Source organism: Carassius carassius, chromosome 29 (genome assembly GCF_963082965.1).
Source record: "Carassius carassius chromosome 29, fCarCar2.1, whole genome shotgun sequence".
Taxonomy (NCBI): domain Eukaryota; kingdom Metazoa; phylum Chordata; class Actinopteri; order Cypriniformes; family Cyprinidae; genus Carassius; species Carassius carassius.
In genome coordinates, this window is record NC_081783.1 from 4047326 (window position 1) to 4060703 (window position 13378).

General features: G+C 34.7%; 1 protein-coding gene across 2 annotated transcripts; it reads right to left on the reverse strand.

Annotated features, from left to right (window-relative positions):
* Positions 1 to 1309: 1309 nt before the first annotated feature.
* Positions 1310 to 10271, reverse strand: LOC132110069 (homeobox protein EMX1-like). Of its 2 annotated transcripts, none has more exons than XM_059516658.1 (3): positions 9524 to 10271; positions 3580 to 3754; positions 1310 to 2389 (listed from the first exon to the last, which is right to left on the reverse strand). In XM_059516658.1, exons 1-3 carry the CDS (start codon positions 9880 to 9882, stop codon positions 2222 to 2224), a joined length of 702 nt encoding a protein of 233 aa, XP_059372641.1. In that variant the 5' UTR covers positions 9883 to 10271; the 3' UTR covers positions 1310 to 2221. The 2 variants fall into 2 exon arrangements, with proteins under 2 accessions (XP_059372641.1, XP_059372640.1); XM_059516657.1 differs by having other exon boundaries at positions 1317 to 2389; positions 3580 to 3764; positions 9534 to 10270.
* Positions 10272 to 13378: the final 3107 nt, after the last annotated feature.

Genomic DNA, 13378 nt, shown 5'->3' on the forward strand with positions numbered 1-13378 from the left:
GTATAGCCCTCTTAAGATTAATGAGCGTTTGTGTGCTTTGACACAGAGGAATATTCTGAGACAGAATCACAATATAATATACAGTGTCTCCAGCAAATTAGTCAGTCTAAACTATTTTACACACTTCTTCTTGCACTATTAGGCCATATGTTGCATCCTATCTCAACCATATCATTGAGTTATCTCAAGCTACTATTTATCATCATGTGTTTTACAGCGATAACGTCCTGTCTATGCAATCATTACTCATGCAGACAGAGAGTGGCACAGATTTTGCATACACAAAAACACTGTGACTTTGCTGGTTATGCTGCATTAGTGAAGTTTGACTATACCCACACAGGATTTATCACGGTGGTCATTCACAATCATTCATGTTTTGTAATTTCATTTCATTTCGGTACACATAACTAAATAAAACACATAAAACAAATACCTGGCTGTCTGAAACATAATGGGTATGACAGAAACAGCCTTTGTTTACACTTGAATCTTCAAGTGAGTGATGTTTTCCATGCAGCGGGTGTTTGAGTTTAAATTAAGCGTATTATATCTGTTTGAGGTGTTGCGGCATATGTTTTTTTTTTACCCTGTGTCTTTCAGAAGCGTTGTTTCCTGGGGACTTTTCCATTAATTAAAGAGAATATGAATAGATTGTTCTTATATTATCTTCACAGTTTATAGGCATTGTGATTGATAATGAGGCTTGTATTAGCATCTGAGGTGAAGCAGAGAAGCAAATGTAATTCATTTCTGTCACTCTGGGCCTTAAGGATTAGCAGGTGTAAATTACAGCACATAAAGGTGATATGGATGCATTTCCAGCTGACTGAAATATATGAATGTGTATATATATATATATATATATATATATATATATATATGTATGTACATTTAAATGAGCAAGCAGAGAAGTTACATGATCAGATGCACATAAGTGAACAGTTTAATTCTCCAAATAATGCATATTAAATCAAAAAACTTCTGAAACGTATTCAGAAGTGAAGGTGATGCTGACTATTTGCACATGGAAATCAAAAGGTGGAGATGTTTGTGTTCACGTTCAAGCACTTATAAGTTGTGTGATCATGTAAATACATTATTATTGGGAGTATTTCTGAGTAACGATCCACATCTGCTTTATGTAACTGAACTTATTAAGCTGTGGTTGCTCAGGAATGCAAAAGCAACTTATATTAAAACAAAAACACTAAAGTTCACGCAATTATCAAATCCATTCAATGTAACATAATAGTAATAAAAACAATAGTGGAACAAAGGAATAAATCATTTCCAAACAGACGTTAAGTTAAAGTTTTATTATCTAATAGTCTGCAGAAAAAAAGTTAAACAAATTAAAAAAAAAAGCCTGAACAATGAAGACAAACGGATGGGAATTACAGTGCTTTTCACCCAATAAAGAAACAATCTGCAAGGAAGTGCTACAAACCATTCTGGGTCATGGAGGTTAGACTGAGATGTATTTGATTTATTTTCTATTTTAATTAAGCAAAGAAAGAAATTCAAGCATTTTCTAAGCCTCTAATTCACTGATATCTGACATCAGTTCAAGAGCCATTAAAAAAAAAAGGAAAGAAAAATCATCCTCACGCATAACAAGTCAAATCTTTTGTAAGATTTAACCCCGATGTAAAACGCTAAATAAAATATTGAGTTTGGAGCTCAAATGCATAGAAAAGTCCACTCATTCAGAATAAATAGAACCATTTCAGATGTGAAACTGCACTAGTAATTTTCTAGAAAGACCGTGAGGGTATTTCACCATTTATAAAATAATGACATTTTGTCGATTACAAACATCCAGTTTTTCAGAAGTACATCTACGAGAGATATTCGATTCACACAATGGATCGACCTATTGTCGTTAGACTGTGGCCGTTTAATGTCTAAAGCAATTTAACACTACAAACATTTATCAATCTATTCATTAAGGTGGTTTTGCCCGTCCGATATACTACTTTCTAATGGAAATGTTCTGACTGATAACAAAAGAGCAAGAGAGAAGTGTAACAAAAGAAAGCATACAAAAAGTCTTCATTGCTCTGAGATGGAACGCCATCCAAAACCAAGAGGTCCATGTGTATTGCATACAGAAATCTTCCAGTCGAGTCTCTGTTCAGCTGTGCACGATCAGCCGACTGTTCAACTCATGACAAAGTCTGATCCATTAGCATGACTGATGTTTATTAGCCGTGTGATATCAGTCGTCTGAAATGACGTCAATGTCCTCGGGGCTGCCCTGCTGGGTGGCCACCCTCCAGCGGCTCACATGCTGAGTACCTTTCCTCTTCTGCTGCGAGTCCGGTGACTCTTCCTCCAGCTTCTGTCTCTTGTGTTTGGTCCTTCTGTTCTGGAACCAGACTTTCACCTTAACAAGAATGACAAAGAGAGGCCATGTTAATATATCAGCTTAAAACAATTACTTAGGAATATTTATTTAAATGCATGTTTTTTGTCTTTTTTTAATTATAAAACAATGCAATCCTGTCCTAGGCCTATGCCTGATGAAGGTCAGTGGACCGAAACATTGCTTGTGATGTTAAACTTTAATATTTAGTATTAAGTATAGAAAGTTTGCAGGATTGCATCTCTTTTGCAATATATGTGAAAACACACACACACACACACACACACACATATATATATATATATATATATATATATATATATAGTATGTGAGCTTTTAAAATAGTATGTTAAAAAGCATTCAAAATAAAAGTTTTATTAGAAATTAACATTCTTAATTTAAAAATGGATAAGAATACAGATAAAACTGTTAGAATAAGTAGATTTAAAACAAAATAACTAATTTAAAAGATTCACAGCAAAGTCTGAAACTACTAGTGAAGATTCTAGACAGTTTTGTAATTTAATTGAAATAAAATTAAAATGTTACTCATTTAAATAAATATAATGACAGATTATATTATCAGTTGATTTTAATGTAAAATCATTTTTAAAATGTTTAATTTACAAATGTAGCAAAATATAGATTAAAAAAAAAAAAAAAAAAAACACATCCAAAATAAAAGTAGATGTTGTTAGATTTCTTTAAAGAAAGATTTTTTTTTTAAACCCACTTAAAAATTGCCCACTTCCTAATTATCATGTTACATTGACACATGAAAATGTTACATTTAATTAATTAATTTAATTGTTAATAAGTTTTGATTTAAAAGATTCACTACCAGAATCCAAAACGCTAAATGTCATAAAATGTATTTAGTTATTTTTAATGACATTTTTCCATTTATTTCCAGGTTCAGATTTGAAATCCCAGGTTTTCAAAAGTGCCTCAGACTTTTGGACAGCAGGTATTGCTCAAGCCTAACAAACCTACACAAATATGTATGTACAGACGATTGTGAAAATAACCAGTTATTGAGTGTTGTATACATGCTTTGGAATTTATATGGCCTATCCCAAGGCAAGGAATGATTAATTACTTCCGTCCTGTGAGGAAACTAGATGAGTAAATGTGTGTTCACGTCCCGTGTGTGTGGTGTAATGCAGCTGTGTTCGCCGGAGGGATGGACCCTGATGCCTCTGCCTGCTCACCTGTGTCTCTGTCAGGCACAGCCCGTTGGCTAACTGCTTCCGCTCGGCTCCCACCACGTAATGGTTCTTCTCAAAGGCACGTTCCAGCCGGAGCAGCTGCGAGGGGGAGAAGGCCGTGCGGATGCGCTTGGGCTTGCGAGAGAAAGGTCCGTGTAGCAGCAGGTTTTCCGGACTACTGTCGTCACCTGGAGACAAGAAATAAAGAGTACATGTTAATTAGGAAGTCGACAGTTTGATAGTTGCATTTTATAAAAAATACATAAAATTATAAAACTTTCTTTTAAAATAATCTAAAGAAAACCTTAAAAAATAGCAAAAAATATTAGTAATAGAAAGAATTAAAGAGTACAAGTTAATTAGGCATTGAAATATTTAACAGAGTGTTTTTAAATAAATATATAAAAAATAAAGTCTATATATGAAATAAATAAAGTCTAAATCTAAAAATAAAGAGAGCGTGCTAATTACGAATTAGACAAATTTAGAGCGATTGTGAATAAATAAATAAAAATGTAAGGTGTTCTTTAAAAAAAAAGAGAAATAAAGAGTATGCATTAATTGGGATGTGTACAATTTTAAATGAATTTTAAATAAATAAAATGTTCTTTAAAAAATTAAAAACAACATTATAATTTTATAGTGGGATTTAAAAAAATAATAATAATAATTTAAAATGTACTTAACAAAAAAATACTTAAAACTGAAAACATAATATAAAACAACTCTAAACAAAATAGAGAAATAGAGAAATCAATTATATGGAATAATTAGTAAGTGGACAGGTAGTGGGCTTTTGAAAAAATTAAAAACTTTTTTTTTTAAATCTACAAAAAATAAGGACATTTATACATGTACTGTATACATTTTTTAAAAACAATTATTAGTGAATTAAGTGTAAAACGTTTTTTTTGTGTGTTTCGTTTTTAGTAACCTACTGCTGGATGTCAGTCATTCATTGTATTGCTTTTGGAAAGTAACTATTTAAATTCCACACGTGTATGGCATTACATGTGCATTCATAAAATTCTTTTAGAGTTAATTAGAATATTGAAATATCTGTCTTACGGCAACCATTACATTGACATGTGTTCATTTAGCAGATATATTATCTAAAGACCCTGTATACTTTTATACAAAATGAGTGCTTTACATAGGCACAGTGATGCAGACATTAGGCGCAGGATTGCATGTCTTAATTGAGCCACATGAGTCGATTTGAATAATTCCAGGTCTGTTCCAGACACGGCTGATGGAAAGTGTGTTCACACCGCATCATTTATACCAACCCAACGTCTCCGTGCATTCAGAGACCAGACTTTAACCTTCGGCCCTAATAATGTGGCATTATCCTGATTTTCATACAAATGCAAGGCTTTGAAATATTGCTGCTAAAATATAAATAGACATGCGTGGCTGAAAAGATGTAAAGCAATAGTGATGAATATGTTAATTGTCAGTTAAGCAAATCTAAATCCTTTACATTTGGGTTGATTATATTCAACATGTGGGAATAGTAAAATTTAGTCTCCATCAGCGTCAGGGCAAACGTGATGTTCGCGCGACCCCAGACAACATCTGGAGGGCAGAGTCCCAATGCCGTTTATTGCAAACACACAAAGAGAGAAAAACATTTTTCATAAACAAATGGATGTGTAATTTACGTGACCACTTTAGTGTTTGGAGAGCTATGCTTGAAAGAATCTTCAGAAAGATGATGACCGCAATCACGTACAAACAAAATATTCTCGCGGAGCGGTTACTGGGAGGATTGTGAAGCGCGCAGAAGTGACAGACCATGATCTTTTGTCAATGAAAAAATAACCAAAATGTTTCAACGTTCGCATCAGGTGTGCAACCGCAAATGTACATCGGTAACATGCAAACGCCTCAAAAAGATGTTTGCTCCAATAACGACTGCTTTTGAGCATCGGCTGCAGTCATGAATGCGGTTGGTAGGCCACAAAGGCCGTCAACTGCAATTGCTAGAAGTATATTAACATATCAAATGGAAGTTTTGAAATATATGCAGTCATCCAGAAATACTTTCGCAATTCCAAAGGGTGACTAAATCCTCTAACCACAAATTTAGATTGATTTGATTTTAATTTAACCCAAATCCAAACAGTAAGCCATAAGAGTTAAGTTTACACAGAAGCAATTCAATTTTAAGACCGATCATCAAAGAATGCACAGTCATGTACCAATTCTGAGCACAAAAAAGTCTCTTTAAAAACTCCGAAACCAACCCTTCATCTGCAGACAATAGCTTTGAACTGACTCCTTTCAGAGGAGCGCTAAGCCATCCCACAGAAGCAACTTCAACCCAAGTCTCAAACACAGCAGCTCCTGCTTAAAAATAATATGTCATCTACACACATCCCAAAGCACACAAAAACACATTTTTGCCCATTTGCAACATATAGGGTGTTTGTTTCCACGCACAGAACGACACAAGCCTTCATTAGCAGAGGCTTCCCAAAGGTCCTAATAATGTAGGACCTTTACTTCTATTTTACTAAAAGGTGCATATTTTCTGTCACTGCACTGTCATTGACGACTGCTTTCAGCTGGCATGCTGAAAATGCTTTGAACACCACAGGCAAAAACAATGGAGACACCTCCGTGCAAAAATGAGGGGAGCCGGGTGCAAGAATGTAAATAATGAGTTCTCCGCGGTTTGAAGGTGTTGAAAAGCTCTCCTTAAACCTTCCTCAAGGTGCGATGAGCGCCAACCAACCGAAACCGAGCTCGGTGGCAACTTTTCGAAACTTTCGGAACAAAGTGAGTGCTCGGTCTAGCATCGTCAGCATGTGTGGCATCACCTCGGCGTGGATCAGACTCACAGGCCAGAACACTGACTGAGACTCGAGTCTCCTGAAGAGCTGGGAGACCCTCCGGGGCTTTGGACTAAAAACACACTGGCCTATCCATGGCAAGAGAGCCCCCAACATGAGGAAAAGGGAACCAGATGGCACCCAGATCAGCTTGACTATCATTCCCTTGGCACAAACAAGCTTGGTCTTGTCAGTGCTGTTCTCATTAGAGGCAGGGAGAAGGGCGGCCTATAGAGCGAAAGAAAGAGACTGGACCCTTTGGTCTTTCCTACAGACTGTGTGTTCCCTGTGACGCTGCCTCACTCCAGTTCTTCAGGCTTGATCAAATAAAACACACACATGTATATGACTTTAATGCTATTATGACTTTTAGATTATTACATTGTTATATTATTTTATTACATTATACTTTTGCACAAGACCTCCAAATAAAGACTGCTTAAAAGTCTTTTGATGACACTGTTTATTAATGTCTCTCACTCACTCCCTCTCTCTCTCTCTGTCCTTGCATATCTTTAATTTCCAATAAAATGTTTGAATAAATCACATATATATATATATATATATGTGTGTGTGTGTATATATTATTACTATATACAAATTATTTATTAGTACATTTTGCTACGGTATGAAGCCTCTTTTTTTTAACAAACTCAGTAAAAAAATATTCTTTTTATTTTTCAAACTTTTGAAGAATTACGTAAAATTGTATAGAAAAACTTAGTTACTACTTACTTAACACTGTTAATACATCTATAGCCTATATGTCTATTACAACACACATATACACACACTTTACATACAAACATATATATATATATATACATACATATACACACACACACACACACACACATACATATATATATATATATATATATATATATATATATATATATATATATATATACACCAAGTTCGATTACTCTTCTTAAATAATTTAACATGATTATCAAACCTATCAAATTAGATTTTTTTAGATTTCTACAAATTTGAAGAAACAAATTAATCTCAGTCAATAATCTTTTTTCTATACTTTTTCATTTTTTCAAAATACAGTTATTATCAGGGCTATATAATTATATATAGAACATATATACTGTATATTTCTTAACTGATATGATGTGCTTTTATATTATTACATTGTTACATTATGCGTTGGAATGAAGCCTCTAAAAATGAAAATCAGCAGTGTTAAGAGTCTGCTGATGACGGTGTTTATACCTCTGGAAGGTTTGTATTGTAACCTGATCGCACACAAATCTCAGAAAAGTGCATCAGTGTGGCACTGTACAACAGCAGGCCGCTCTGAGATCCTGTTTACCTTGTCCCGCTTGAAGGACCCCAAGACATGGACACATCTCTCTTCCCATTCAGGAAGTGGCAGAGTTAAACTCCATGGACACATTAGGCCATCCTTTCCCAGCCATTCCCCACGGCTGCATTTAGTCTTGTCTAAACAGTAGTTTTCTAGGTTATTGGACACCATCAGTGAGTGGATCGGCTCTGAGTGTAAACAAAGAGGCTCTATCTGAACCCCGGATCTGAGTAATAGTGACAACAACCTCTGACCAATTACCTGAGCAATGCCCTCGAGGACTGTGGAGCAGCTCAGGACCCTCACAAACCGGCCAGAGCTACTGATAGCTGCCTTAACAAATTGCCTGGTAAATAGGACCTCACAGTATCAATTACACTTTTTAAGCACTCTATAAAGAGGAATATCATATTATAGACTACAACTTCATTTTTAACAATACAAAATGTTTTAAAGAAGTTTGAAGAAACAATCTCACCTCAAACAATAATCTCAGTGAGATGTTTCTACGGTTACCTAATAAATCCATAAAAGTGCTTGCGCATATAATTGGTAAAAAAGCTAACATATGTCTTTAACAGTATTATAAATGTTTGCATTTTATCATAGTGTCATTTTAAGAGTTGCACATGTTTATGAGCCTTATAATAACAAGACGACATAATAACAAACATAAAAAGAGAGTAGCTGCATGCAGCAAATTCACCTCATAACAATTTAAACGTAGGCTAATGGTAATAACTTTCGTCCCCTTAAATAAATAAATAAATAAATAAATAAAGTGTCATAATAGTTTATGTATATACAACTTTTTAAAAAGATGTAGAAATACACTGCATAACAGTACAATTTGGGTCTTTGGTTAGCTTTTACATATAAAAATTAGATCAGATGTTTATATGATTCTGTTAAATGTAACACATTTTTAACTAAAATAATCCTTAAAGGCTGATCTACGTTCAATTAATTAAAGGCGGTACATTTAGGTAGCTACATTTTATGCTTAAAAATAATTACAACTGCGATAATATTTTAATAATCAATTATGTATTATAATAATATTGTACACTGAGGACTGAGAATAATTCAAACAGAACACAAACGATTTGTATCAAGCAATTCTGTTATTTTATAATATTTCCTAAATAGGCTACGTAATCAAAATAAAGCATCGGTCTTTCGTAATTTAACAATTATTATTTTGCAAATCGTGTTTATTGGTTAAAGGGGTAATAAAAAAAGCGCGTCAAACTATTTACAGTCATTTAAAAAAATACATAAATATATATTGCAAGGCGTGGTTTTCTCATGATTTTGAATATTTTCGTTAAAATCGTTAAAAATTAAATTTAATTAAATGTACGCATTTAGCAGACGCTTTTATCGAAAAAAATGTACCTAACATAAAAATAATAATATTCAGTAGAACGTTAATAAAGTACAATGTTAGGGTATTTATGCCTTTTCCCGTGCGCATCACTATATATATATATATATATAGCCTATAGCCTATATATATATATATATATATATATATATATATATATATATATATATATATATATATATATATATATATATAATAGGCCTATTTAAATAAAACATTGAAATCAATACAGGCCTTGAAGTGCTGAAAACACCGACTACTTTATAGACTACTTAAAATATTTTTTGTTGCTTTTTTTATGCATGAAGAAGATAAGGCCAATCTGTTTTTAACTTCATAGGCCTGCACTGTTTTCAAAATTTCGATTTTTTTCTCTGCACCCTCGCCATCAGCATAACTGAACACGTATCCTCACCTTGGAATCGATGTCCCAGATATCTGTTCCTCAGCACCCACGGGTAGAAGTTCAAGGTTTCTCTCTGGTGGGGACTGAAGAAGGGCTGTGTGGGGATCTGGAGGTGCCTCAGAGACAGGCCGGGGTTGCTGGAGTGAGTGGCCGGGTCTGTGAACATCATCTCTGGGCTGCTGCTGTACAATGTCCTGCCTGAGTTCTGGAAGCAGCTCCCAAAGGGAGAAGGATGGATGGATTCAGTAAACCTCAGAGCAGTGGGTCTGATGGGCTCCTCCGCGGCAGAACTGGAGGAACTGGAGTCTTTACCAACGAGAGATTCAATGGTGAAGCACTTCTTATTGTACTGGAACATTGTGAGGGGTTGTAGAAATTAATTAAATAATAATTTTTAAAAAGTCAGTCAACAAGTATGTCACTCTGAAACCGATGTTGGGGTGAACCCACGTTTAAAAAAAAAAAAGTCAAAAAGATAATATTTATAAAGTCCATCTACAATCCATAACTTCATACGTTTCCTTTGGTTCCTTCAATTTCGTGGATTGCAATACACTTCCAATAGCTGCAAACAGACGCAGCTATGTTCAAATGAATTCAGATCTCCTCTCATTCATGTCCTTGTCAGAGCAGAGCTCGCGCAGAGTCAGCTGTGTTATCTGAAGCAGGCATCAGCTCCTCCGATGCGGATCCCTGCGAGCTCTGATGATCGATGATCCGTCAGATTGTGCGCTGAGGATTGTCACGAGCCAACTTCAATACCTGCGCGCGGAGCTCCGGTGGAGAGGTGCGGTGCGCACGCGCAGACCGGAGAGCGACGCACTTGCACTCAATTACAGCCATTTTGTGTTGTGTAAAGAAATTCAGGATTTGACCAGAAAGAGTTCAACATCACAACTAAATTGAACATGAGACAGGAGAAACCTCAGATCTGAATCTTTCTGATGGCATGATCATGTGGTTATGTGGTGCATTAGGCTTCAATTTATTTCATTTTATTGCATTATGATTACTATTTTTTTTCTTGCTTTTTCAAGTGAAAGGATTTCATAAAATGCGTTCTTTTATATGATGCACTGTAGGTCTATAGGCTAGTGTAAAAGAAAACACATTTAGGCTACTGTAAATGATTGGCTCTAAATATTAATTTTTGTTGTCTTATAGCCTGAAACGTAGACTACCATATTACCCCAAATAATTATGAACGCAACAAACGAGGCCTATTTCTTCTTTAACAGAAATAGGCCTCGTTTGTTGCGTTCATAATTATTCACACACTATAAAATGTTTTGTTTAAAATCCCAAATTATTTTATTATATTAGCCCTAATTTTATTCTATAATTTAAAATATTCCGAAAGTGTTTATATGATAATGCACATTCGAATGACGTTTTATTTATTTTGTGGTGTAGCCTATTAAAATACTAGAATTAAAGACTACAAATGACGAAATTCGCTTTAGTAAGCAACTAATAATCATAAATGTCATTATTACTATCATTAGCACCATTAATGGTTTTATTATTAACCCTAATTGTTGCTGTTGTTGCATCAAATGATTATAATATTATCCAGTAATATCTTTTAATTAGCTTCTTAAAGGGTGTTCCTAATAAAAGTGAAGATAATAATAAAGAAAAAGAAATTGAAATGTTGTGATCATAAAGAGCTGTCACTTGTCAGTGCAATCTTAAATTGACACCCCCATCACTCATGTCTATTTTATGGATAGAAAGAGGATTCTGGGTTTGGGAGTTTCTGAAGGTGTCTTGATGAAGCAGACACAGATCAAGGGAAGAGGGCACTGATCTCGTGGCTTGACGTGTCTCGAGTCCCTCTCCTTGTCATTTGTCAGTTACAAATGCAATAAGTTGTTGAGAGAGGATGGGGTGGATCAGAGTCTCGGAAACCCTGGACAGATGTCACCCTTTGAGAAGGAACAATTGTGGCCCGGGAGCCATACAAAAGCCCCTCTGCTCAGGCCTTTCTCAACCCACCCGGCGGAAACCCATGTGAAGGGCACAGACCCCTTTAAGCCCAAAAGAAGCCCGTCTCCAGCCCTCTTGTCCCTCGTTTCTCAGTCCCTCTGCATATAATTAATAGCTTTCTCTAGCCAATTTTGCCCCCTTTGCCTCAAATACAAATGGCCATTAACATCCATTAATTTCGCCTCTGGCAATTGATTGCAGATTGTGCAGAGCTGAAAGGCTGTAACAGTGGGAGTTTTTATAAGCACTCTGGGTGTGAAGGCGAGTTAAAATGTGATTATTGTTCCCCTGTCTGGAACTAACTGGTGTTAAACCCTCTTTGAACACGGAGAAGCCAAGATTGGTTATTTTACCAGTCATTAGCTGAGCCTAAATTAAATGGACAACCATCAATAGGAACAGGATAAGAATTAGCTAGCACGTTCATGAATTCAGCTATTCATGATGAAAAATTTACAGGACAAAGATGCATTAGAAAAAGGTTGAATTAAACTAAAACTTCTTAAATTATGTATAGAACTCAGATCTATTAGTTAATGTTAATAGACAGCCACAGTAAACTCTTTAGGCTACTAAGTGCTGAATTCAGCATTTGCAGAAATGTGCAAAGTATTCTTTTTGAACAGAACAATTAATAATTTTTCATAAGCTATAATATAGAATAATGTAATAACTTTTGATGCAATAAGGTTTGGATTAAAAAGAAGTAGTAGCCTAATGACAAATAAATATTGCATGATGACAAAGAAAGCAAGAATTATAACAATTTGTAAAACAGGATAAGTTCTCACAGTAAAACAAGTTTATTATTAGGAAACAGTATGACTGAAAATTAAATTCAACGTTTGCATGATTTAGGCTACAGCTAAATATGTAAGAAGCTATAAGGATGCAGTGGTTTAAGCACAATCGTTGTTTAATGTGGCACTAGTAACTGCGCATGCAGTCCGTTTTTCACTAAACAAAATAAATGTATTACATGTCTCAATTTTATCTGATTCAGGCTTTTGTTAGTTAGTCTCCAGGTTTCCAGAGCACAGGTAGATGCGTGGTGAGCCTCATCCTATACAATAACGCCCTCTAGTGGACCAATCTGTTAAAGACACAGAACACGTTCAGTTAACCCAATAGTGACTGGTTGAGACATGTTGTTAGAAATCGATGGATTAAAAGATACTGTTTCTTAACTGGATGCTGACACTCCAGATTCACACTAAAATACATGTGATCAATACTTTAACATATTATATGCTAGTGACAAAGGAGGACAAATTGTCTTATTCTTAAAGTGACCATTTAGTTAACACGTTTAAATGAATTTAAGAACTTCTTATTAAAATTGTTTCACCATTTTAGAGTTAAAGTCATTTAAAAACTATGGGTAAAAAAAAACAAGTTCAAAATCCTAACTAATTCTATTTAAGCTTCTGGACTCCAGCTCTTCTTCTTATCAAAAATAAATTATTTAATTAATTAAATAAAATAAAAAAAGGTGAAGAAATTCGTACAAGGCAATTTTTTTTAAATATGTTTAATTAAAATTATTATTATTTCAAACATTTGAACATAGAGCTTTAGAAGGCTTGTAAGCTAATGAGGAATTTAACTTCACAAAATTAGCAAAGTGTTCCAAACATTTGATCCTTTGGTCAACTTACCTGTCTTAAACACCCATTAAAACGGCAATCAATAGCCATTCATTTGCTTAACAAACAATTACACAACAGCTCATTAAAACCCAGCACCGTAAACTTCATTGACAGTACAATGCCATGGAGTCATATTCTCTTTATTTTTTGGCAAATGTGTTCTGTGCAGCTCTGCAGCAGATTGTAACACTTTAGTTTGGACAGAGAACTGATTCA